The sequence below is a fragment of the Chrysemys picta genome, chromosome 12 (genome assembly GCF_011386835.1).
Source record: "Chrysemys picta bellii isolate R12L10 chromosome 12, ASM1138683v2, whole genome shotgun sequence".
NCBI lineage: Eukaryota > Metazoa > Chordata > Testudines > Emydidae > Chrysemys > Chrysemys picta.
This window is the reverse complement of record NC_088802.1, coordinates 31051514-31076730: the sequence shown is the minus strand read 5'-3', so window position 1 is coordinate 31076730 and position 25217 is coordinate 31051514. Positions and strand designations below refer to the sequence as shown.

Here is a 25217-nt window from a genome sequence, read left to right as displayed (position 1 = left end):
AAATCTACTTTATTAAATAGGAAAGGTAACCATTAAGAAGTGTAGACCTAGAATTGTGTTTTATGTTTTGTTTATATGTGTAAACATTTCAGTTTCAATTTATTATCCTTATTCACTATCTCTTAAAACTTAACCTTTGATAATAAATTTATGACTATTTCACTAGAAATATATATCTGTGAAGTATTGTTATAAAGGACCTGATTGTGAGTTGTACCAGTTGAGCTATGTGCACACTGTCTCATCAGGTACATCTTACCTGGTAATTTCTGTGAGTGTCCAGTGACAAAGGCTGGAAACTGCAGGGAGTGCTCTGAGGACTAGGGGGTTGGTGTAGGTTAGGGTGACCAGATGTTCCGATTTTATAGGGACAGTCCCGATTTTGGGATCTTTTTCTTATATAGGCTCCTATTACCTCCCCACCCCCTGTCCCGATTTTTCATACTTGCTGTCTGGTCACCCTAGTGTAGGTCTATCACAAGCTCACACAGAGAGGGTAAGGTCTGCAGAGACCTGGAAGTCAGTGCTTGAGTGTGGCCAGAAGCTGTTAGTTTCAGGGAGCTGAGCTACAGCAGGCAAGACAAGACTTTTTCATAACAAGGGCAGGTAGTGGCAAAATACTTCACAACTCTGTGTACACCCAGGGAGCATTACAACCATCTCAGGAAATTACACAGTGAGATTCTCTCTATTCAGCACTGGTGAGGCCACATCTGGTGTATTGCATCCAGTTTTGGGCCCCCCACTACAGAAAGGATGTGGACAAATTAAAGAGAGTCCAGCAGAGGGCAACGAAAATGATTAGGGGGCTGGGGCACATGACTTATGAGGAGAGGCTGAGGGAACTGGGCTTGTTTAGTCTGCAGAAGCGAAGAGTGAGGGGGGGATTTGATAGCAGCCTTCAACTACCTGAATGGGGGTTCCAAAGAGGATGGAGCTTGGCTGTTCTCAGTGGTGGCAGATGACAGAACAATTAGCAATGGTCTCAAGTTACACTGGGGGAGGTCTAGGTTGTTATATTAGGAAAAACTATTTCACTAGGAGGGTGGTGAAGCACTGGAATGGGTTACCTGGGGAGGTGGTGGAATCTCCATCCTTAGAGGTTTTTAAGGCCTGGCTTGAGAAAGCCCTGACTGGGATGATTTAGTTGGGGTTGGTCCTGCTTTGAGCAGGGGGTTGGACTAGATGGCCTCCTGAGGTCTCTTTCAACCCTAATCTTCTATGATTCAACTTTCTTGTGTCTTTTGTTGGTTACATAACAAAGACAATATGAAGACACCTCACAGACACAGCTGAGTCTCTAAATATACACAAACATGCCAGGCCTAGCTAAATACACACTGCTGCTCTGAGTGGGTTCTAGAAGCTTCAGACACAGAACACAGTGAGTGCCACTAGTAGCCTCACAAATTATTTAAAGGAAAACAACCTTGTTCCTGGGTAGGTAATTATAGCACCTCTGTAGTTTTGACCTATTCTTCAGTGGAGCTATTCTGGAATCATTTTCTTATAGCTATTTCTTAGCAATCTGTGTTGCTTTCTCTGATAGTCCACTCCCTTTTGGGTGGTGGGGGCTGAAAGGAATATGCTTGAAATGTATCCCAAAAGCACACAATTCTGAACTGTCAAACTGTAGCCCCATTATCAGTGACTGCTTCTTCCCATTGTCCAAATGAAAAAGACACCCTTTACATTTTCTATGTCCTGATCACTTGTGAATCTAGTGAGAAGTAGATTTTTTTACTAATATAGAAAAATTATCGATGGGTCCCAGATTGGTATGATCCTTTGCTTCATACAGCACTAGTGCTATTAATATCCAAGGCCTTCTGGAAGATGCTATAGATTTGAGATGTTCTTTGAGTTGCGTCTTTGTCATTATTTTGCATGGCTTGCATGGTTCCAAACTGTTTTTTTGGTCCTGCCCGATGCCAGTTAGTAATCAGTATCAAGAAAACAGTTGTCATGTCATGAGGTACCAATAATCCACCTAAAATCTATGTCAAAAATGAAGCTCTGGACAATGTGGATCACTTCTGCTATCTCGGCTCAATTCTTACCAGCTCATTTAACATTGATAGGGAACTTGATAATGGAATCGAGAAAGCTTCTGTTACCTTTGGCAAACTTACCTCACGTGTTTGGAATAACAAATTGCTAACCCTGAACACAAAGTTGTCTGTTTATCAGGCTTGTGTCCTTATTACCCTCCTTTATGTTTGTGAAAGCTGGGTTACGTACTACAAGCAGGAGTGGCGATTGAACAGTTTCCATCTCCACTGTCTTAGAAAAGTCCTTGAGAGAATGGGGAGGATCCTTGAGAGACAGCCTACTGTTTATGCAGACTGCGCTGGACATTCGCAGGCTCTGCTAGCTAGGACATGTGGAGCGCATGCCTCAAGATCCTCTGCCAAAGGCTGTGCTCTATGGTCAACTTAAGAACTGCCCGCAACGCAGAGGAATGCCAAAGCTCCAAAACAGCAACAAGGTCAAGCAAGGCCTCAAGAAATTCAGCATTCCCACTGACCAACTGGAAGAACCCTGCTCACAACTGCTCAGTCTGGAGAAGCTGGGTCAAGTCTGGTGCAGTCATCATGGAGAGCCACCAGAGAGCCCAGGCGGAAGTCCACAGGCAAGCCAGAAAGCAGAGTGTGCTCCAAACTCCATCTGGTGACTGGACCTGTAGCCACTCTGGGAAAGTGTGCTGCTCGCCCATCAGGCTCTTTCCCCATACCATTGCTAAGCACCAATGATGGACTGACTTTGTCGCATCTCCTTTCATCTGTCAAGATGTTGGACGGCCATCATAGGCCTGGTCACCACCCTGATGTTAGGGCTGGTTCCTGGCATTCTGTGGGGCCCTGGTGTCCCTTAGATAGCCGTTCCAATATGTTGTTCTTCAAGGACTGTGGGACCATAATACAGTTGCCACAGGTAAGCAGTAGTTGATTACTATGCTCTTACAAATTTGTGCCTTATTTTCAATTAAAACTTTTCTGACTTCAGTTTATGGCCATTGGATGCCATATGCCTCTGCCTGCTAGATTAAAGAACCCTCTAGTATGAGCATTCTTCTCTCTCCATAAGTACAGTAGAACCGCATTTATCCAACCCTCCATTAGCCAGCTTTCCATATTAACCAAACAAGCAGTTCACTCAGGTCCAGAAGCAGGCAAACTCTCCTGTGGCTGCTAGATGGTGCTGCAGCCTCATACTTTCTCATTCTCCAGATTATCCAAATTTTTGGTTATCTGATCTGACCCTGGTCCCAATTAGATCAGATAAATGAGGGTCTGCTGTACTTAGAGGTTGTGGTCAAGTCACCTCTTTAATGTCTCCTTCATAAACTACAGAAATTGAGTTCCTTTAGTCTCTTACTTGAAGTCAGGTTTTCCAGATTTTGTATTACTGTGATGAAGCAGAGACACTGCTCACCAGCACAGTAGGGGTTAAAGAGAGCCTTTGGGCCCAGCTACCCCTGCCCCATTATACTTGCAGTCAATACCAGGCCTGGAGGAGGGAGAAAGGGAGGGAGCCTGGCTCAGTTTGGGACTGACTGGTGAAGGGGCAGGATCTAGCTGTCTCCCTGCCTGAGACACAGGAGTACTAGTCTGCCAGCCAAGGCAGCCATCTGGCAGTAAGCACTGTCTCCCCAGCCAAGGGACACTGCAAAGTAGATGTAGGAGTCTCTGGCACTGGAGATAACTGAGTGAGCAAAGCTCAGAGACATTGTGGGGTTTGGCTTCATCAACTTGTGCCTGCTCCACCTGAAGGAGTCTGGAACCGCAGTAGGGCACTGCCCAAGATCCACAAGAGGGTGCTATGGGAGGCAAGCCACCCAGTGAACTGGACTAGAGGTGCCATGCCTCAAACTTAACAGACATTGGTGGGAAGTAGCCCAGGGCAGTGGATTTGGACTTCCTGCTGGGAGGGCTCCCCCTGTTCAGGGGTTGGGACCCGGTGGAGAGAGAGGCTCCGGGTCCCCCTATTCTCTCCCACCTTAAAGACTGAGGCTCCTCAACCAAGCCAGGGGCTGAGAGCCCAGCGCTCCTACAACTGGGCTGCTGAAACTCTCCAAGTTCCCTGTTACAATCTTCTTAGTAACTTTCCTGCTCCCGCTCCAATTTTTCAACATTCTTTCTAAAATGTGGATACCTGAACTGGAGACATTCAGTAACTGTTCCAATTGCAAGCTCTTTGGAGGAAAGGATTAGAATTCAAAATTATTTTGATCAACTGGAGTAATGTTCTGAAATAAATAGGATGAAATCCAATGAGAACAAATGCAAAGTACTACACTTGGGAAGGAATAATCAGTTGCACAAATACAAAATGGGCAATGACTGCCTAGGAAGGAGTACGGCAGAAAAGTATCTAGGGTTTATTGTCAATCACAAATGGAATATGAGTCAACGATGTAATACTTTTGCAAAAAACCCAAACATAATTCTTGGATGTATTAGCAGTAGTGCTGTAAGCAAGACACGAGAAGTAATTCTTCCACTCTGCTCAGCATTGATAAGGCCTCAGCTGGAATATTGTGTCCAGTTCTCGGCATCACGCTTCAGGAAAGATGTGGACAAATTGGAGAAAGTCCAGAGGAAAGCAACAAAAATGATTAAAGATCTAGAAAACATGACATCCGAGGAATGATTGAAAAAATCAGATTCGTTTAGTCTGGAGAAGAGAAGACTGAGAGGGGACGGGATAACAGTCTTCAAGTACATAAAAGGTTGCTTTAAAGAGGAGAGTAATAAATTGTTCTCCTTAGCCACTGAGGACAGGACAAGAAGTAATGGGCTTAAATTGCAGCAAGGGAGATTTAGGTTAGACTTTAAGAACTTCTTATCCTGTAAGGGCAGTTATGCACTGAAAGAAGTTACCTAAAGAGATTGTGGAATCTCCATCATTGGAGGTTTTAAAGAGCAGGCTAGACAAACACCTGTCAGGGATGGTCTGAATAATTCTTAGTCCTACCTCAGCGCAAGGGCTTCAACTAGATGACCTACCAAGGTCCCGTCCAGCCTACTTTTCTATGATTCTATGACTGTGACCTCTGGATTTAAAAGAATGAGCTGCTATTGCTTCAGGTAAAGGACCAGGTCTGTAAGCTCAGAGGTAGTAGCAGACTCATAAGCCTTCATAAGTGGAGTAGCCACAGCAGTGGTCATAGTGCCACCCAGTGAGCATGGATTAAAATTGTATCTTCTGAAGTCAATATAAGTCATACAGAAAGAGAAGTGTAACATTCTGTCATTATAATTTGTCATCACTAATTTAGGCCCGGAATTGTGTTGCTGAGCATTATGGTTCCTAACATTTAGGTGGCTAGAAAATCACAGGAACACACAGCCGTCCACAAAGCCTGAGTTAGGTGCTAGGCTCCCAATATAATGAATGGGGAGAGATAGGTGCCTAAGAATGTGATCCACAAAACTAAGTGCGCTATATGGGGAGCCACCTAAGCTAGCCAATGAGAGATGCCAACAAGAGAGGTGTGTCCGAAGCCCCACCCTTCTCACACAGTTGGATGCCTAAGTCCAGGCTGCAGTGGGGTGCTTATCTCTGCTAGTGATTCACAGTTGGGAACCCCTCTCCTGGAGTTATGTGGCTCAGGCACCTAAGTCATTTATTTTGAGGATGAGTTAGGCACCTGCATCAGTCCACACAAAACAGCTGGAGGAGGAGCTCTCCCGTTGGCATAACAAAACCACCTCCATGAGTGGCAGAAGCTACGTCAGTGGGAAAAGCTCTCCCAACGACATAGCACTGTCCACACCGGTGCTTATGTCAGTGTAATTTATGTCACTCAGGGGGGTGGTTTATTCATATCCCTGAGTGACATAAATTATGCCAACTTAAGCTGTAGTGTAGACATAGCTTTAATCCAGTGGTTAGAGAACTAAAGAACATAAGAATGACCATAGTGGGTCAGACCAATGGTCCATCTAGACCAGTATCCTGTCTTCAACAGTGGCCAGTACCAGAGCTTCAGGGGGAATGTATGCAACAGGGCAATGCTGAAGAGATCCATCCATCTTCCCCTCCCAGTTCTGGCACTCAGAGGTTTAGGATTGCCCGGAGCATAGGGTTGCATCCCTAACCACCTGGACTAACAGCCATTGATAGACCAATCCTCTTGAACTTATATAGTTCTTTTTTGAATGCAGTTATACACAACATTCCATGGAAGTGAATGCCGCAGGTTAATTATGCTTTGTGTGAAAAAGTACTTCAGCTTGTTTGGATTAAACCTGCTGTCTATTAATTTCACAAGCTGACCCCTTTTTTGTATTGAAAGGGTAAATAATACTTCTCTATTCACTTATTCCATACAATTCATGATTTTATAGACTTCTATCATATCCCCCCTTAGTCATTACTTTTCTAAGATGAACAGCTTTAATCTTTTTATAATCTTTTTAAGGCTGTCAAGTAATTTTAAAAAATAATCACGATTAATCGCAGGATTAAAAAATAATAATCGTGATTAATCACACTGTTAAACAATAATAAAATATGGTCTATTTAAATATTTTGATGTTTTCTACATTTTCAAATATGTTGATTTAAATTACAACAAGAATAAAAAGTGTATAGTGCTCACTTTATATTTATTTTTGATTATAAGTATTTGCAGTATAAAAAAAAAGAAATAGTATTTTTCAATTCACCTCATACAAGTATTGTAGTGCAATCTCTTTATCATGAAAGCTGAACTTACAAATGTAGAATTTGTAAAGTAAAAAAAAAACTGCATTCAAAACTAAAACAATGTAAAATTTTAGCACCTGCAAGTCCACTCAGTCCTACTTCTTGTTCAGCCAGTCGTTCAGAAAAACAAGTTTGTTTACAGTTGCAGGATATAATGCTGCCCGTTTCTTGTTTACAATGTCACCTGAAAGTAAGAACAGGCATTCTAATGGCACTGTTGTAGCCAGTGTTGCAAGATATTTACGTGCCAGATGCATTAAAGATTCATATGTCCCTTCATGCTTCAACCACCATTCCAGGGGACATGCATCCATGTTGATGACAGGTTTTGCTTGATAACAATCCAAAGCAGTGCGCACCAGTGCATGTTCATTTTCATCTTCTGAGTCAGATGCCACCAGCAGAAGGTCGATTTTCTTTTTTGGTGGTTTGGGTTCCGTAGTTTCCGCATCGGAGTGTTGCTCTTTTAGGACTTCTGAAAGCATGCTCCGCACCGTGTCCCTCTCAGATTTTGGAAGGCACTTCAGATTCGTAAACCTTGGGTTGAGTGCTGTAGCTATCTTTAGAAATCTCATATTGGTACCTTCTTTGTGTTTTGTGAAATCTGCAGTGATAGTGTTCTTAAAATGAACAACATGTGCTGGGTCATCATCCGAGACTGCTATAACATGAAATATATGGCAGAATGCGGTAAAACAGAGTAGGGGACATACAATTCTCCCCCAAAGAGTTCAGTTACAAATTTTATTAACACATTATTTTTTTAACGAGCCTCATCAGCATGGAAACATGTCCTTTGGAATGGTGGCCAAAGCATGAAGGGGCATATGAATGTTTAGCACATCTGGCACATAAATACCTTGCAATGCCAGCTACAAAAGTGCCATGCAAATACCTGTTCTCACTTTCTGGTGACATTGTAAATAAGAAGAGGGCAGCATTATCTCCCGCAAATGTAAACAAACTTATTCGTCTTAGTGATTGGCTGAACAAGAAGTAGGACTGAGTGGACGTGTAGGCTATAAAGTTTTACGTTGTTTTGTTTTTGAGTGCAGTTATGTAACTAAAAAAAAAATCTACATTTGTAAGTTGCACTTTCACTACAGTACTTATCTGAGGTGAATTGAAAAATACTATTTCTTTTATCATTTTTACTGTGCAAATATTTGTAATAAAAATAATATACACTTTGATATCAATTACAACACAGAATACAATATATATGAAAATGTAGAATAGCATCTAAAATATTAATAAATTTCAATTGGTATTCTATTGTTTAACAGTGCGATTAAAATGACGATTAATCGTGATTAATTTTTTTATCGTGATTAATTTTTTGTGTTAATCGCGTGAGTTAACTGCGATTAATCAACAGCCCCAAATCTTTTTATAAAAAAAACTATAATCTTTTTGTTTCTCCTCCTATGTAAGCTGTTCCATATTCTTGATAATCTTTGTTGAGCTTTTCTGAATCTTTTCTAGTTTCACTCTATCTTTTTTGAGATGAGGTAACCAAAGCTGCACATAATATTCAAGGTCTGGGTGCACCATGGATTTAAATAGTAGCTGCATAGTTTTTGTCTTATTTTTCTATCCCTTTCCTAACAGTTCCTAACATTGTTAGCCTTTTTGACTGCTGCTGTGCATTGAGCTGAAGTTTTCAGAGATCTAATCACAATGACTATAAGATCTCTTTCTTGAGTGGTAACTTCTAATTTAAAGACCAGCATTATATATGTGAAGTTGGGATTATTTTTTCCAACATACATTACTTTGCATTTATCAATGTTGAATTTAATCTGACATTTTATTATCCAGTTACCCAGTTTTGTGAGATCTTTGTAACTCTTCACAGTCAGCTTTGGACTTAGCTTTGGAATAATTTTGTAACATCTGAAAACTTTGCCACTTCACTATTCACTGTCTCTTTCATATAATTAATAAGTACATTGAACAGCACATGTCTCAGTACAGATCCTTGGGTGATCCTGCTGTTCATCTATTTCCATTGTGAAAACTGACCATTTATTCCTACCCTTTGTTTCTTATCTTTTAACCAGTTACTGATCCATGAGAGGACCTTCCATGGTATCCCATGACTACTTGCTTTGCTTAAGTGTCTTTGGTGAGGGTCTTTGTCTGAAAATCCAAGTACACTATATCGACTGGATCACTCCTGTCCACATGCTTGTGGACAACCTCAAAGAATTCTAGTAGATTGGTGAGGCATCATTACCTTTTACAAAAAACATGTTCACTCTTCCCCAACAAATCATGCTTATCTATGTCTGGTAATTCTGTTTTTTACTATATATTCTACCAGTTTGCCCAGTACTGAGACCTGTAATTGCCAGGATCTCCACTGGAACTCTTTAAAAATTGGTGTTACATTGGGTACTTTCCAGTCATCTGGTGCAGAGGCTTGTTCAATTCCACCAACAATGAGAGAAAGGCTTTGAACAGGGATCCCCAAACCTCTCAGAAGGGTACTGTAGCCATTGAGTGATATGATACTCTGATAAGGTACTCCATCTGTCTCTCCTGTTCCACTTTGGATAAAAAACTGAATAGGTAATGAAGCACGGGGACTGGACCTTGGGTCTCCCACCTTGCAGGTGGGTGCCCTTAGCAGGTTATAAAGTCATTCTCATTCTCTTGCCCATTGACTTTTTAAGTATTTATACACCATGGAAAAGCTTCAACTGGAGAGACTGTGGGAACACCCCATAAGGACATTCCATAGCTCTGTGGTTTCAGCATCCTCCTGAGAGTGGAGAGAGACCCTGAGCCAATCCTTTCTTCCCATCAGGTAGAAGGGGGAACTGAACCTGTGTGTCCTGTATCCCAGGCAAGTGTTCTAGCCACTAGGCTAAAAGCCCCCACCATCTCCTTCTCTTGGAGCAAGATTTTGAATGGGACCCAATCCAGTAGGTGGCCTCTGAGCACATCTACTGGATCGGGCCCCACATGTGAGAAAGGCACTCGTCTTCCTGTCTTCCCCATGTTTGTGGACCACACTGGGGATTAACTGGGAGACAGGCATCCAGGCACTGAGAGGGAGACAGCAGCGTGCATGCCCAAAGGGAGAAACATAGTTACCTAGAGAACTTTTACTCTAAACATTCAGGTGCTGAGTGAGTTTAGGCCCCTATAGGGTTAGGGGGCAGCTGAGTGGGAGCTTTATGGACTGCAGTGGAGCCTAGGTACCTTTGTTGATCTGGGCCTTACTCAACCTTGAAACCTGCCAATGCGTGATATAAGCTATCAACATGTGGGACAAATGATTGAAATGCAGAACATTGTTGTATGTCACAGCACAGCTAATTGATTATGCATTTTTAAGTATAAAACTTGTTTTAAAGGATGTTTTCTCACCATGTGAATTAAATACATCAATTTTTTAGAAAAGAAAATTGGAAAACCAAATTCTGCTGTATGCAACCATAAGGTCTCCTCTACCCCCAATGGTAAACAACAGGGCTTGAGCCCTTGACCTTTAGATAGGGAGGTCAGACTTCTAATTCTTAAGCTGATATAAAGCCATTGATTGTGAGGCCAGAAGGAACTACTGAAACTATCTAGTCCAAGGGTGGGCAAAAGTTTTGGCCCGAGGGCCACATCTGGGTGGGGAAATTGTATGCAGGGCCATGAATGTAGGGCTGAGGCAGGGGTGTGTGAGGGAGTGCAGGGTCTGGGAAGGGGTGCAGTGTGCAGGAAGGGGCTCAGGGCAAGGGGTTGGGGTGCAGGAGGGGTGTGGCAGGAGGCTCAGGGCAGGGGGGTAGGTGGCTCAGGGCAGAGGGTAGGGATGTGGGGTGCAGGAGGGGTTTGGGGTGTGGGCTGTGTCTTGGTGCCGCTTACCTCAAGCGGCTCCGGGGTGGCAGCAGCACACAGTGGGGCTAAGGCAAGCTCCCTGCCTGTCCTGGCTCCGCGATGCTCCCGGAAGTGGCCAGCATATCCGGCAGTGACTCCTGGGAGTGGGGCAGGTGGCTCCGCCATGTGCTGCCCTTGCCTGTGGGTACCACCCCCAAAGCTCCCATTGGCCACCGTTCCCCATTCCTGGCCAGTGGGAGCTGTGGGGGGCAGTGCCTGCAGCTGAGGGCAGCGCACGGAGCCCTCTGTCCCCCCGCCCCAGGGACCGCAGGGATGTGGTGCTGGCCACTTCCGGGAGTGGGGCGGGGCCAGAGCTGGCAGGAAGCCTGCCTTAGCCCCGCTGTGCCATGAGGCTGGCAATCCCGTGGGCCGGATTGAAAGCCCTGATGGGTGCGGGCCGTAGTTTGTCCTCCCCTGATCTAGTCTGATCTCCAGTAATACCTGCATCAAGCCTGTGACTTATTAAACCTTAGTAACTAGTAACAAAAAAGATGTCACACCCTTTATCAAGTATTCATGAAACTATACATACTGAAGAACTATACACAGTGATTTCATACTTCATGTTGCTTTATTACATTTTAAAAAGAGATCTGAATTTAAGAAACAATGAGACAGTGAAAATATTTTGTTAACATGATGTTTTTTGAAGAAATTGTAACTGAGGTCAGATTGTCTGCTTTCCCTGGCATTACCAATTCACAACTTACAACAAGCAGTCCAGGTTTAATCTCTAACTCAAAACACACTGAGAATTTCATCATTCCCATTAAAATAGAAATGCTGGTGCCACTTCAACTATGCTAGCCCTACATTCCATTATAATGTGCAGACACAGAGTGACTATATGAAATGGAGATTTTTTGGATAAATGTCATAATATGATGATGTGTTAAATGGAAAATCTGGAATTGCTTTAATACTTGATTGACATACAGAAAGTGTGTGAATGGATTTTCTGCTTCTTTTATGTACTGGAACATTCTTGTTATGAAAAAGGGGATGATACCAGAGTAGTGTAATCAGGTGGGGGGAGGAATAGTGGGACCCAACCAATATCTTGTGGAGGCAAGATTGTGGCCCACCTATGTTCCTTCTGTGCACATAAGCAGGGGGAGAAGGTGCGAGTGGAATCCAGAGGGGAGGCTGGAGCGAACGCCGCAGAGCATGATATCAGGCTGGCAACCAGGGAGAAGCCAGCAGATCTTGGCTCAGAAACCTGGCCCAGAAGAGGGGCAGGAACATGTGTACCAGCTGCAGGTGCAGGCAAGCCTGCCGATGTGGGGGGGGGAAGGGGCAATTGCCCAGGGGCCTGGGAGATTTAAAAGGGCCCGGGGCCCCTGGCTGCCACGACAGTTGAAGTAACGGCAGCAGTAGCTGGGAGCCCCACGCCCTTTTAAATTGCCCGGGCGGGGGGGGGGCGCACATGACTGCTCAGCGCTCCATGCTTTGGAGGGCCCTGCAGGCCGGTGCGGTCAGTCCCGGAAATAACAGTATTGTGCCCTGGGCCCCGCCCCACCATGGACGGCCCTGGCCCTGGCCCTGTGGCCTGGAATTGCTCTCAGCGGGCCTAGGTGTGGGGAATGGGACAGTGCACTGGCACCTGGGCAGGAGCAGGAGGACATTGGCGCAAAGGGTGCCAGCTGCCAGGGGCGGGGACAAACTGGTCACCAGGTGCCAAGGAAGTTCCATAGGAACAGCAGTAAGAACTACTGGGATGCCCCTTTCCAGCCTGAAGCCAGCCCCTCTGCCCAGTCTCAGTAATTTCCCTGGCTATCCCTCCACGCCCCACATTCACAGGATGCTTTCCTCCAGTCCCCGGATGTTACCAGGGAATTTACTAATTTCCAGTGTGTGCAGACACCTACTGAACATTACATATTATGTTGTTACAAAGTACATTATTATCACATGATCAGTTCTGGACACCTCATTAGCATAGGGAAGTTAACAAATTTCAGGGAGTTCAAATAATCAGCTTTTCTCTTTCTTTCACAAAGTACCAAAACTTTGTTTACCTATCATTTATTTTCTGATATAAAAGAAGACAAATAACTTATTTGAAATTGTTTACTTACCCCATCCTATCACAATATATCTTTGCAGCAGTAGGCTTTCAGAAAGCACAGCAGTCCCCAATAATGTGTGGAGATAAATTCCTTCAACTAAAAGCCAAAAACAATTTGCACCAACAAAGTAATGCAAGAAAAACTGGGAAGTCCTGCAAATGGTTAAAATCTGCAGAAATAAGACATCAGGAAGTATTTAATAATAGTAATTAATTACACATTGTAGTACTGTAAAATCTCTGAAAAATACTGTTGCTCTTATGTCATAGTTTATATTATTTAAAAATTAACAATTATAATAAATATTTGGTTCAGTCAGACACCCTTCTGCAGCTTTAACTGAGTTGCTGCACTTCCATGATGAGGTCCCAGCTGTGTGAACATTGGGAATAGAAGCAAACCTGTGATGTCATCTACAGCCAAAACCAGCTAATCAGAATATATATTTGACTCCAACATGCTAAAAAACAGTGTGTGAGTGTGTGTTTGTGTTAAAAACTCTGTGTGTGTGTGTGTGTGTATGTGTGTGTGTGTGTGTAATTCCAAAAAAAACAACCAAGCGCCTCATGTGGGCCAGGCATGCTGTGGGGATTCACACACACACACACACCATGATTTCTTAGAAGAAGACGCTGCATGACTAACAGGAAGCTTGGGGAGGGACTGGACCTCTCTGTCCTTGTCTATGAAGAAATGTAGGGAAATCTCCTTCCACTGCTCTAGCATTAGTGCAGCTCAGCCATTTCTAGTGCAACCTTTGAGAGTGTTTATTCTTTTAGGATGATTCCTAAGTAGGTTCTTTGAAACTTATTGATGGACCCTAATACCAAGATAGGGGGAACTCCAGGAGAAGTCCATACAAGGAGCAGCCATATTATCTGATTAAGGAGCTCTTGCATGAGCTGAGTAGATTGTAGGGAGGGAACCTATTGGTTTTCAGGCTCTTTGCACAGGTACTATGGAAGAGAACGGTTTGGAAGAGTCATCTGAGGGAAGGGATCAGAAGGAGACCCCATTGACCAGAAGGCATGGGATGCATTGTCCTAGGGACGGGGGTTCAATGACCACCACTCCCAAGAGGAGGAGATGGGTGGTAGTGAACTCCCACCTAAGGGTCCTCCATCTGCCATCTAGACGGAGTCATCTATCTGCCATCCAGACTGGGAAATTCGAGAAGGGTGCTGTTTGCCTGGAGCTAGAACTCAGGATGTGATGGACTGTCTGCCGAGACTGATCAAGCCCTCGGACTGCTACCCCTTCCTGCTTCTCCAGATGGGCACCAATGACCTTGAGTGGGTCACTGAAGACTCTGGGAAGAAGGATAAAGGAGTTTGAGATGCAAGTTGAGTTCTCGTCCATCCTCCCTGTTGAAGGAAAAGGCCCAGGTAGGGACCATCGAATTCTGGAGGTAAATGCGTGGTTATGCAGGTGGTGTTGGAGAGAGGGCTTTGGATTCTTCGACCATGGGCTGTTGTTCCAGGAAAAAGGATTGCTAGGAAGAGATGGGATCCACCTAATGAAGAGAGGGAAGAGCATCCTTGCAGGCAGACTTGCTAACCTAGTGAGGAGGGCTTTAAACTAGGTTCTCTGGGAGATGGAGACCTAAGCTTTGAGGTAAGTGGGGAAGTGAGATACTGGGAGGAAACACAAGGAGGCTGCCTGATTCATACTGAGAAAGCAGGGCAATCGGCTAGCAGAGCAATCGGCTAGTTATCTTAGGTGCCTGTACACAAACTCAAGAAGCCTGGGAAAGAAGCAGGAAGAATTGGAAGTCCTGGCACAGTCAAGGAACTATGATGTGATTGTAATAACAGAGACTTGGTGGGGTAACTCACATGACTGGAGCACTGTCATGGAAGGGTATAAACTGTTGAGGAAGGACCGGCGGGGGAGAATGTGGAGGAGTTGTACTGTATGTAAGAGAGCAGCTGATTGCTCAGAGCTCCAGTATGAAACTGGAGAAAAGCTTGTTGAGAGTCTTTGGGCTAAGTTTAGAGGCAAGAGCAACAAGGGTGATGTCGTGGTGGGCATCTGCTATAGACCAACAGACCAGGAGGATGAGGTAGACGAGGCTTTCTTCAGACAACTAATAGAAGTTTCCAGATCACAGACCCTGGTTCTCAGGGAGGACTTTAATCACCCTGACATCTGCTGGGGGAGCAATACAGCAGTGCACAGACAATCCAGGAAGTTTTTGGAGAGTGTTGGGGACAACCTCCTGGTACAAGTGCTGGAGGAACCAACTAGGGGCTGTGCTCCTATTGACCTGCTGCTCACAAACAGGGAAGAATTGGTAGCAGAAGTAGGGGTGGGTGGCAACCTGGGCAGCAGTGACCATGAGATGGTTGAGTTCAGGAACCTGACAAAAGGAAGAAAGGAGAGCAGCAAAATACAGACCCTGGACTTCAGAAAAGCAGACTTTGACTCCCCCAGGGAACTGATGGGTAGGATCCCCTGAGAGGCTAATATGAGGGGGAAAGGAGTCCAGGACAGCTGGCTTTATTTTAAAGAAGCCTTATTGAGGGTGCAGGAACAAACCATACCGATGTGCAGAAAGAATAGGAAATATGGCAGGCGGCCAGCTTGGCTTAATAGAGAAATCTTCAGTGAGCTTAAACACAAAAAGGAAGTTTACAAGTGGAAACTTGGACAGATGACTAGGGAGGAGTATAAAAATATTGCTCAAGCATGCAGGGGTGTAATCAGGAAGGCCAAAGCACAATTGGAGTTGCAGCTAGCAAGGGATGTGAAGGGTAACATGAAGGATTTCTACAGGTATGTTAGCAACAAGAAAGTCAGGGAAAGTATGAGACCCATACTGAATGAGGGAGGCAACCTAGTGACAGATGATATCGAAAAAGCTGAAGTACTCAATGCTTTTTTGGCCTCAGTCTTCACAGACAAGGTCAGCTCCCAGACTACTGCACTGGGCAGCACAGTATGGGGAGGAGGTGAGAAGACCTCAGTGGTAAAAGAACAGGTTAAGGACTATTTAGAAAAGCTGGACATGCACAAGTCCATGGGGCCGGAGGCAATGCATCTGAGGATGCTGAGGGAGTTGGCTGATGTGATTGCAAAGCCATTGGCTATTATCTTTGAAAACTCGTGGTGATCGGGGGAGGTCCCAGATGATTGGAAAAAGGCAAATATAGTGCCCATCTTTAAAAAAGGGAAGAAGGAGAATCCAGGGAACTACAGACCGATCACCCCCACCTCAGTCCCCAGGAAAATCATGGAGATACATCCTCAAGGAATCCATTTTGAAGCACTTGGGGAGGAGAGGAAGGTGATCAGGAACAGTCAACATGGATTCACCAAGGGCAAGTCATGATATACTTTGACTTTAGAAAAGCTTTTGATATGGTCTCCCACAGTATTCTTGCCAGCAAGTTAAAGAAGTATGGATTGGATGAATGGACTATAAGGGGGATAGAAAGCTGGCTAGATCGTCAGGCTCAACATGTAGTGATCAACGGCGTAATGTCTAGTTGGCAGCCGATATCAAGCGGAGTTCCCCAGGGGTCGGTCCTGGGGCCGATTTTGTTCAACATCTTCATTAATGATCCGATGATGGGATGGATTGCACCTTCAGCAAGTTTGCAGATGACACTAATCTGGGGGGAGAGGTAGATATGCTGGAGGGTAGGGATAGGGTCCAGAGGGACCTAGACAAATTGGAGGATTGGGCCAAAAGAAATCTGATGAGGTTTAACAAGAACAAGTGCAGAGTCCTGCACTTAGGATGGAAGAATCCCATGCACTGCTACAGGCTGGGGACCGACCGGCTAAGCAGCAGTTCTGCAGAAAAGGACCTGTGGATAACACTGGACAAGAAGCTGGATATGAGTCAACAGTGTGCTCTTGTTGCCAGGAAGGCTAACAACATATTGGGCTGCATTAGTAGGAGCATTGCCAGGACATCAAGGGAAGTGATTATTCCCCTCTACTTGGCACTGGTGAGGACACATCTGGAGTATTGCGTCCAGTTTTGGGGCCCCCACTACAGAAAGGATGTGGACAAATTGGAGAGAGTCTAGCAGAGGGCAATGAAAATGATTAGAGGGCTGGGGCACATGTCTTATGAAGAGAGGCTGAGGAACTGGGCTTATTTAGTCTGCAAAAAAGAAGAGTGTGTTTGGAGGGGATTTGATAGCAGCCTTCAACTACCTGAATGGGAGTTCCAAAGCGGATGGAGCTAGGCTGTTCTCAGTGGTGGCAGATAACAGAACAATTAGCAATGGTCTCAAGTTGCAGTGGGGGAGGTCTAGGTTGGATATTAGGAAAACCTATTTCACTAGGAGGGAGGTGAAGCACTGGAATGGGTTACCTAGGGAGGTGGTGGAATCTCCATCCTTAGAGATTTTTAAGGTCAGGCTTGACAAAGCCCTGGCTGGGATGATTTAGTTGGGGTTGGTCCTGCGTTGAGCAGGGGGTTGGACTAGATGACCTCCTGAGGTCTCTTCCAACCCTAATCTTCTATGATCACCACAGAAAGAAACATGCACTACTAGAGGTATCCAATTGCTATCAGGTACTCAGCATGGCAGCTGCAGGAAACATCTCTGCAGATTCAGCTGGGAAAAAGCAAGAGAGAACAGCACATGACATATCTGAGGATAGCTGCTCAGCCCACTCTGTGACTAGTGAGGAGAGCATTACATTGACAACAAAAGAGGCTGATGCTAGGGAATGAGTAAGTAATTAAAAAGTATGTGGGACACAAATGAACTCTTATCAATGGTATACACCCATTATCAATTGGAGATGGTAATATGGTCAATAATGATGCACAAAAGGCAGATGTGTTCAATAAATTGTTCTGTTCTGTATTTGAAAAGAAACTGGATGACGTATTCAGATCTCACAGTGATAATGGAATACTTTATATTCCAACAGTAACTAAGGAGTAAAACAGTGTATACTAAATTTAACATTTCTAAATCTGCAAGACTGGGCAATTTGTATACAAGAGTTTTAAATAATTTACAGAGGAGCTCTGTGAACTAATGATGCTGATTTTTAACATGTCTTTTAATACTGAGAAAGTTTTAGAGACTGGAAAATAAGCCAATGTGCCAATATTGGAAAAGGGTAAACAGGATGACCTGGGTAACTATAGGTCAATTAGTTTGACATTGATCCTGGGCAACATCATAGCATTGCTGGCAAAGGATGCAGTCAGTACTGAATTAAAACATGGCAACACAATTAATGCTGCTCCACATTCTTTTTTTTTTTAGAAAATATGTTTTGCCCAACAAACTTGACATTTTTTAATGAAATGACAAGTTTGATTGATAAAGGTAACTGTTTTGTTACCTTAAAATAGGAAAGGGAAAAGAAAAGAGCTACCAAAATGTCTTAAAAACCTACCTTACAGTGAGACACTTGAAAGTTCAGTCTATTTAGCTTATCAAAGAGGTTAGCAGGTGATTTGATGACAATCTGTAAGTACCTATGTGAAGAAGAGATTTCTCATAGTAGAGGGCTCTTTGATCTAGCACACAAAGGCAGAACAAGATCCAGGGTCTGGAAGATGAAAATAAATAAGTTCAAACTGGAAATAAGCCAAAAATATTTAACTGAGAGGGTAATTTACCATTGGAACAACTTAGATAGAGGTGTGATGGATTCTTCATCACTTGATGTCTTTATATCAAGACTGGATGTCTGTCTAAGGTTTGCTCTAGCTCTGTCAGAAAATATAGGCTTGATACAGGTATGACAGAATGAAATTTATGTCCTATGTTCTGCAAGAAGTCAGACTAGATGATTATAACAGTCTTTTCTGGTCTGAAAACTATGAATTTATGAATAATATAATCAATTCAATAGCTATGTTATTTTTAGTACTAATAATCAGTTTATTTTATACTGAGTTTTTAAATTTTTCACTGTATTGACATTGCATAATGATTTTATAGAAGTTGGAAGAGGAAGCTAGAAGTTTTGTTAGCTGTTTAGGGAACAGTTGGAGCTTTTCCTAGAGAGGTGTGGGATGCAGCTTGGGGTTGTGGGAGAACCACATTAACAGGATTTTTCTGCTAAAAAAATCAGAGCTGAAATAGTTATAAGTGTTGGTTATAAGTGAAATAATTGTAAGTTATAAGTGAAATAATTATAAGTGTTATAAATGTCACTGCTGGAATGAGTGAGGCAGTTCACACCTCTCCAGGACATTGTTCTGCAGGCTCAGGAGGAGAACACTTGATTGATTGGTTACCCTCAGTTTTCAAAAAAATTTCTGCCACTATAAGGACTAGTAACATAATGTAATTGTCCTCACTGCATCCACTGTCTTGTGCTTTCTTATGATTTCCATTTTCCAGTCTCTTTCCTGAACATCTTCCTGAATGCTGAGGCCACATGCCTCAGTGTCATCATCACGCCAGATTCTAGAGCAGAATTCTGATGTGTACACTCTGGTTCATTGTCTTCTCCCTATCCTTGCCATCTGGGAATCCCAAGTAATCATTCTGTGGAGGATTCCTGTGACATGATTTGCATCTACAGCAGTGAAAGTACATTGCAATGTACCAGAATTGCACCACCACGACCTGTGACTCTCAGAGCTGCTGCACCCTTCTTTCCTGGCATCACAGTGCCTCAATTTGCAGCATTGTACCAGCATATCCTTGGACTAATTTTCCTTGTGCCAATCTGGTGCACAAATAGATCTTCTCTGGTGTCATTCCTTTTGATGAAACCATTGCACAACTTCCAAGACTTTTGTTTGTTGGTTGATATTGAAGGATGGTTACTAATTTTGAGAGTACGGCTATACTAGGGAGTTTACAGTGGCACAGGTCTCTAATGTAAGCTCTTCTCCAGTCCCTGTGAGCAGCAATAGCTATGTCAGCGGGAGAAGCTCTCCTGCCAACATAGCGTTGTCCACACCAGTGCTTATGTCGGTGTAACTTACGTTATGCCGACATAAGCTGTAGTGTAGACATAGCCTGAAGGATGTATTGATCATGGGCACAACCACTGTGGGGAGCCATGTCCCTCCTGACAATTTGCTCCCTCCAGTGATGATCCCCCCACCCTGGCTAGATGTCTCATCCAACCAGCAGTGGGGAGTGAGAGGGGATAGAATAGAGCAGGGATCCGGCTCTTTATCAGGAAAGCAGGGGACCAGATAGTTGTTCTCAGGAGGTGAGGAGGGGAAGATGGGAGTGTAGCGGCTCAAGCAGAGGGAGCAGAGGGTAGGAGCCACGCTGTATTTGCAAGAGGGGAGCAAGTGAGGAGCGCAGTAGCTGAGTGTAGGAGGAGCTGAAACTAGAAGCCCAAAGCCTTCCGTTGTCAGTTGTTGGCTGTGTGTGTGTTCTCTCTGTGTGTTGCACTGGCTCTGGCCAGGTCGTCGGCCTGGCAGACCTCAATCGAACTGCCCAAGAAGACCACACACTCGGTTCAGTGGTGAAGGCGCTTGGCCAGGTTTATTGTCAACGAAGCACAGTAATAGCATCCTATAGATTCTACAGGGATATTAAGACTTGTCTGCCCATTATAATGGACCAGCTCAGTAAGTGGTGTGACTTTTTGCTTGCCCCTCAGTCAGACAAAGGGTTAAGGGCAAGTCTACATGATAGCACTACATTGGCACAGCTGCACTGATGCAGCTGCACTGCTGTAGCACATCTGGTGAAGACGCGCTATGCCAATGGGAGAGCTCTCTCCTATTGGCATAATTACTCCACCTTGGCGAGAATTGGAAGCTATGTCAGCGGGAGAGTATCTCCTTCCAGCATAGCGCTGGTGTGGACAGCACAAAATTTGTGTCACTTTTTCACACCCCTAAAGTTAGATCAACGTATGCAGTAGTGTAGACCTGCCCTAAGACAATGCATTCCAACATTTATAGATTGAGACAAACAACTTATATATCATCTTACTTGTTCCAAGACATATTTGTTACCTCCCTTTGTAACTTTCTCTTGATGCTTCAGACAAAACTTCCCTATTCATTACCTGTCTTTGTAGTTTTACACCTGATGTTTCAGACAAAACATCATGATTTATCACTTCTGTCAAACGATCTTATCATGTGGTAGGTTGGCGTGTTTTCTCTTAGCCTGCCGAAATGCATTTACATATTCAGTGTGTTTTAGCAACGCTAGCAATATCAGTGCCAAGTTCATATACCAGACAGTGAACTTGCAGGCAAGTATCTGCTTTTGACAGGGCCTGACTTTTGCTTATAGCATAATTTTTTGCTGACTTTGGTTCAGGCCTCGGGCCTTGCACCAGGCCCCCGTGCTCCAGGCTTTCTCTTCCTACTACACTTTCCTCTACCCAGGAGAGAGATACCAATTGATTTGAGTGGAGGAGACTTCACAGCAATTTTATTTGATTGGGGGGGAGATTAGGAGGTGCTGGAAGGCTGGCAATCCAGTGAAGGCACAGTTAAGATTGTGGTCTGTAATGTATGGTAGTTGTGGTTGTCATGATGTCTAGAAACAATATCTCTAGGTTTCCACATAGTTTGAGTTCCAGCTTTGTCTCTGTTCTTTACCAGGCAACACACTCAGTCGGGTGCAAAGTATAGCACACAGACATATAGTCATTGAAAAATATACTTGCCAGTACAAATACCATTATAGTGGTAGTTTACTTTTGGGCAGCAATAAGGTCTATGGGTGTGGGAGTTGAGGGTATGTACCACTAGGTCTGGTCTACATTAAAAAAAATACCCCTAAAATAGTTAGATTGATAAAAGCATAGTTTGCATGTAGTTATACCAGTAAAAAGTTACTTATAATGTTATAGCTTATTTTGCCTCCTGAACCAGAATAAACTACTTAAAATAAGCACTTTTATACTGGTATAACTGTGTCTGTACTGGGGCAAGGAAAGGTTTGATTATTTAACTAGACTGATATAGAATTGGCAAAACCATCTAGTGTAGACAGGCTCTTAGACTGTCTTAATTTTTCATTTCTTTCTTTGTGTGGTTTCATATCTATCTATCTATCTATCTATCTATCTATCTATCTATCTATCTATCTATCTAGTTCAAACAGGGATTGTTTGAGAGAAGTTCTATGCAGGTCAAACTAGATGATCAAAATGGTCCCTTCTGGACTTAGAATTTATGAATATGTTATTTGACAGGCAATCTCAACTGTTGTACAACAACGCTTTTTGAATGTATAAGTATTGTATATATAAGTGCTGAGTAAATACAAAGAATGCCATATATAAGCAAGTAGAAATATACAGTTTTGCTCCTAATATTGTAGGTTTAATAAAATTGTTGTTATGCATTATTCAAGGTCTCTAGATGACAATTATCAACACTATTAACCAGCACAGTGTGCTTACTATAATTTTTTCTTATGATCATATCTAAATCAAATAAAAATCAATTCTGATCCAGAATTTTACCCTAATTCTCCATGAACGCGATTTCCTGCAAAATTTCAATTTTTATAATTCACCTTTTAACATCTAAAACCTGTTTTCCTAAGGGAAACTGTTTTGCAACTTTAACTTTTGCAGCACAAATTATACTATTAACAATGAACTAAAATAGAATTACCTCAGAACTGAAGTAGGAAAGCCATCCAATTTCATTATTTGGTCTTTTTGAATAAGTATTATGGTATATGATATCTTTTATAAGAACTGCTGTGGCTCGCAGGATAAAGGAAGCAAATAAATTTATATGGATGTAGTTTCTAGTGCAGTGAAGTTTTCTGTGGAAGTACAAAAAGAAATGTTCCCTTTTATGAATCCTTTAGAATAAATTTCATTATGAACAATATCATTGTATTCATATTATTGCCCTCAACAGATATTGCTCAAGAATTACATTTGCATAGTAAATGTGTATAGTTACATCTGACATGGAATTATAAGCTCAGTTACTTGAAAAAAGAATCCATATGTTGTTAAATTCCAGAATACAAGACATGTTCTAGTAATGTTGGTTGGCACTAACCTGAGGAGCAGAAGTGTAAGTAGAGCTAATACAAGGGAAATGAGAGACAAGCAGTATCCAATGGTGTACAGTAACTGTAGGGTGGAAAGTAACATGTGTTCTTCTTCCTAATCATAGGAACAACAGAGAAAAATAAATAAGTCGCACAAGTGTGGGAGTCAGCCTGGCCCAGCAGATAGGGCACTGGACTCAGAGTTAAGACATCAGGGTTCTATATTTGTCCTACCCAGCTGTGTGTCCTTGAGCAAGTCACTTAACTGCTCCAAACTTCAGTTTCCCCATCTGTAAATGACCCTCCTCAGTAACACCTGTGAGATCAACAGGTGGGAACAACTATGGAAAGCCAGATATAATTAGCAGGTTTTAAAATTTGAAATAATTTAATATTTGGAATAGGCACATAAGGTCTAATTTTGAAAATTTTGTATGCACTACTGTGAGCCTAATTTCTGCCAACAGCCACCATGATTACATATGCAAATTGGGCTCTAGGGTATGAAGATAGCCAAATAAATTAATAACTACTAATGCTGGGCAGAAATTTTTCATTAAAACAGTCTTCTATCTGAAAATGCCATTCTGTTGAAACTAAAATTGTTCATGAAATCACAGCAATTTTGATGACAATTCCTGTGTAAATTTTTTTAAATGTCTCCTGTTCATGTTGTGAGGAAACAATTTGAAGACTTTGAAGAAGAAAAGAAGATAAGCACTCAGTGTACTAATTAGAGCAGCAAGCTTCTTTCAATATCTTAGAAATATGATTGCAAGATAACACAAACCTAATAATAGTAATTAAAAATGGAAAAAAATCATTTTGAATCTAAATTTTGAAATTTCCAAAACTTTCCCCCCAGAATTTCCATTTTGTAGAACAATTCTAAATATTTGTTTTGCTCTGATTCAGAATGAAACACATTTTGAAGTGTTGAAATTTCCTGTGAAACAGAAATTCTGAGTTTCAACCAGCTCTAATTACACTGCTCTACAGCCAAAATGGTTCTGAAATAAATGTAGTCAAACTTTACTAATTCTGGGTCACTGAGAATGAAAATGATGCTTAAAATTGTTGATTGGCTCTAGTTTTCAAAATATGCTATTGGGTCAGTATATACGACCCTTGACTTGGGAATGGCGGAGGATAAGTGAGTTATAAAGGGAAGGGATCTCAATTTAAACCAGAAATGACTAAAATACATCTTTGACTGGATCTATGAATAAATCTATGACTGGGTTTGGACAGTACTTGCTTTTTAGGCAAAACAATGAATGATGCAATCTGAAGCTGGTATTGCGTCATACATGATATGAATTGCATCATGTTATTCCTAGAAGTCATGGATGATGCAATCATAACGAAGCTTCCATCACTCTGCTGAACAAATTGCCCTATATCAGCTCTAGAAATCATACAGTGTCGTGCTCTCTTATTTGTCAGTGTTTGATTTTGCAAAGGGACACATTTCTGTTTAGCCAAAGTGAGCAGAGATGCCTCATACTTGTGTGAACAGTGCAGATAACTTCTGCTATGTTTGTGGTGAAGTGACTTTTGCATCACAAAAGCGCAGTATAACCACTATGGTTAAGAAAACCTATCACCTTTCTTTTGGCTGCAAAATTGGAGATCAGGACAAGAGGTGGGCCCCACACATATGCTGCAACACTTGTGCAACAAATCTTCGCCAGTGCTTAAACAGGAAAAAGAAATCTATGCCTTTTGCAGTGCCAATGATTTGGAGAGAGCCAACAGATCATACCAGCAATTGTTACTTCTGCATGGTGCCTCCAGTTGGGAAAGGTGTGTCAAAGAAGAAAAAGTGGACCGTGCATTATCCAAACATTCCATCAGCTATACGCCCAGTACCCCACGGAGAAGGACTGCTGGTTCCTGATGCACCAGAATCATTCTCACTTGAGTCAGGCGAGGAAGAGGAAGAGGATGAAACTTCTGGTCCTGAACCATCAATGTCACAGGACCCACATTTTCTCCCATCCTCCTCCTCTGAACCACACCTCATAACACAAGGTGAACTGAATGACCTTGTCAGGGATTTGGAACTACCCAAGAGTAAGGCAGAGCTGTTGGGCTCCGGACTACAGCAGTGGAATCTCCTGGCAGGTGATGTTAGGGTTTCCATGTTCCGTGACCGTCAAAAGGATCTTGTCCCATTCTTCTTCATGGAACGTGATCTTGTAGCCTGCAACAACATCGATGGTGTGATGGCAGCCCTCAAAATCGTTCACGATCCAGATGAGTGGAGACTGTTAATTGATTCATCGAAGATGAGTCTTAAAGCTGTTTTACTGCATAATGGCAATGTTTTGCCATCAATTCCAGTTGGTCATGCAGTCCATATGAAGGAAAGCTATGACAACATGAAACAACTTTTGAGGTGCATAAACTATGACCAACATCAATGGCAGCTTGGTAGCGATTTGAAGGTTGTTGCTCTCTTGCTTGGTCTGCAGACTGGATACACAAAGTACTGCTGATTTCTCTGCGAATGGGATAGTCATGCAAGAGATTCCCACTACATCAAGAAAGATTGGCCACTCCTACAGTCATTGGAGCCTGGGAGGAAAAGTGTTCAGCATCCACCACTTGTTGAATCAAGGAAGAT

At 42.9% G+C, this 25217-nt stretch overlaps 1 protein-coding gene across 3 annotated transcripts in view; it reads right to left on the bottom strand.

Moving 5' to 3' along the window:
- The window catches only part of GLP2R (glucagon like peptide 2 receptor), a 120720-nt gene that overhangs the window by 53888 nt on the left and 41615 nt on the right, over positions 1-25217 (bottom strand). For 2 of the 3 annotated variants that reach the window (XM_065563304.1, XM_005305108.5), the window contains 3 exons: positions 22597-22703; positions 22195-22351; positions 12666-12825 (listed from right to left, as the gene is read on the bottom strand). In XM_065563304.1, the coding sequence (XP_065419376.1) occupies positions 12666-12825; positions 22195-22351; positions 22597-22703 (424 nt within the window). The remainder of the gene's footprint in view (positions 1-12665; positions 12826-22194; positions 22352-22596; positions 22704-25217) is intronic. The other variant, XM_065563305.1, reaches the window with a different exon arrangement.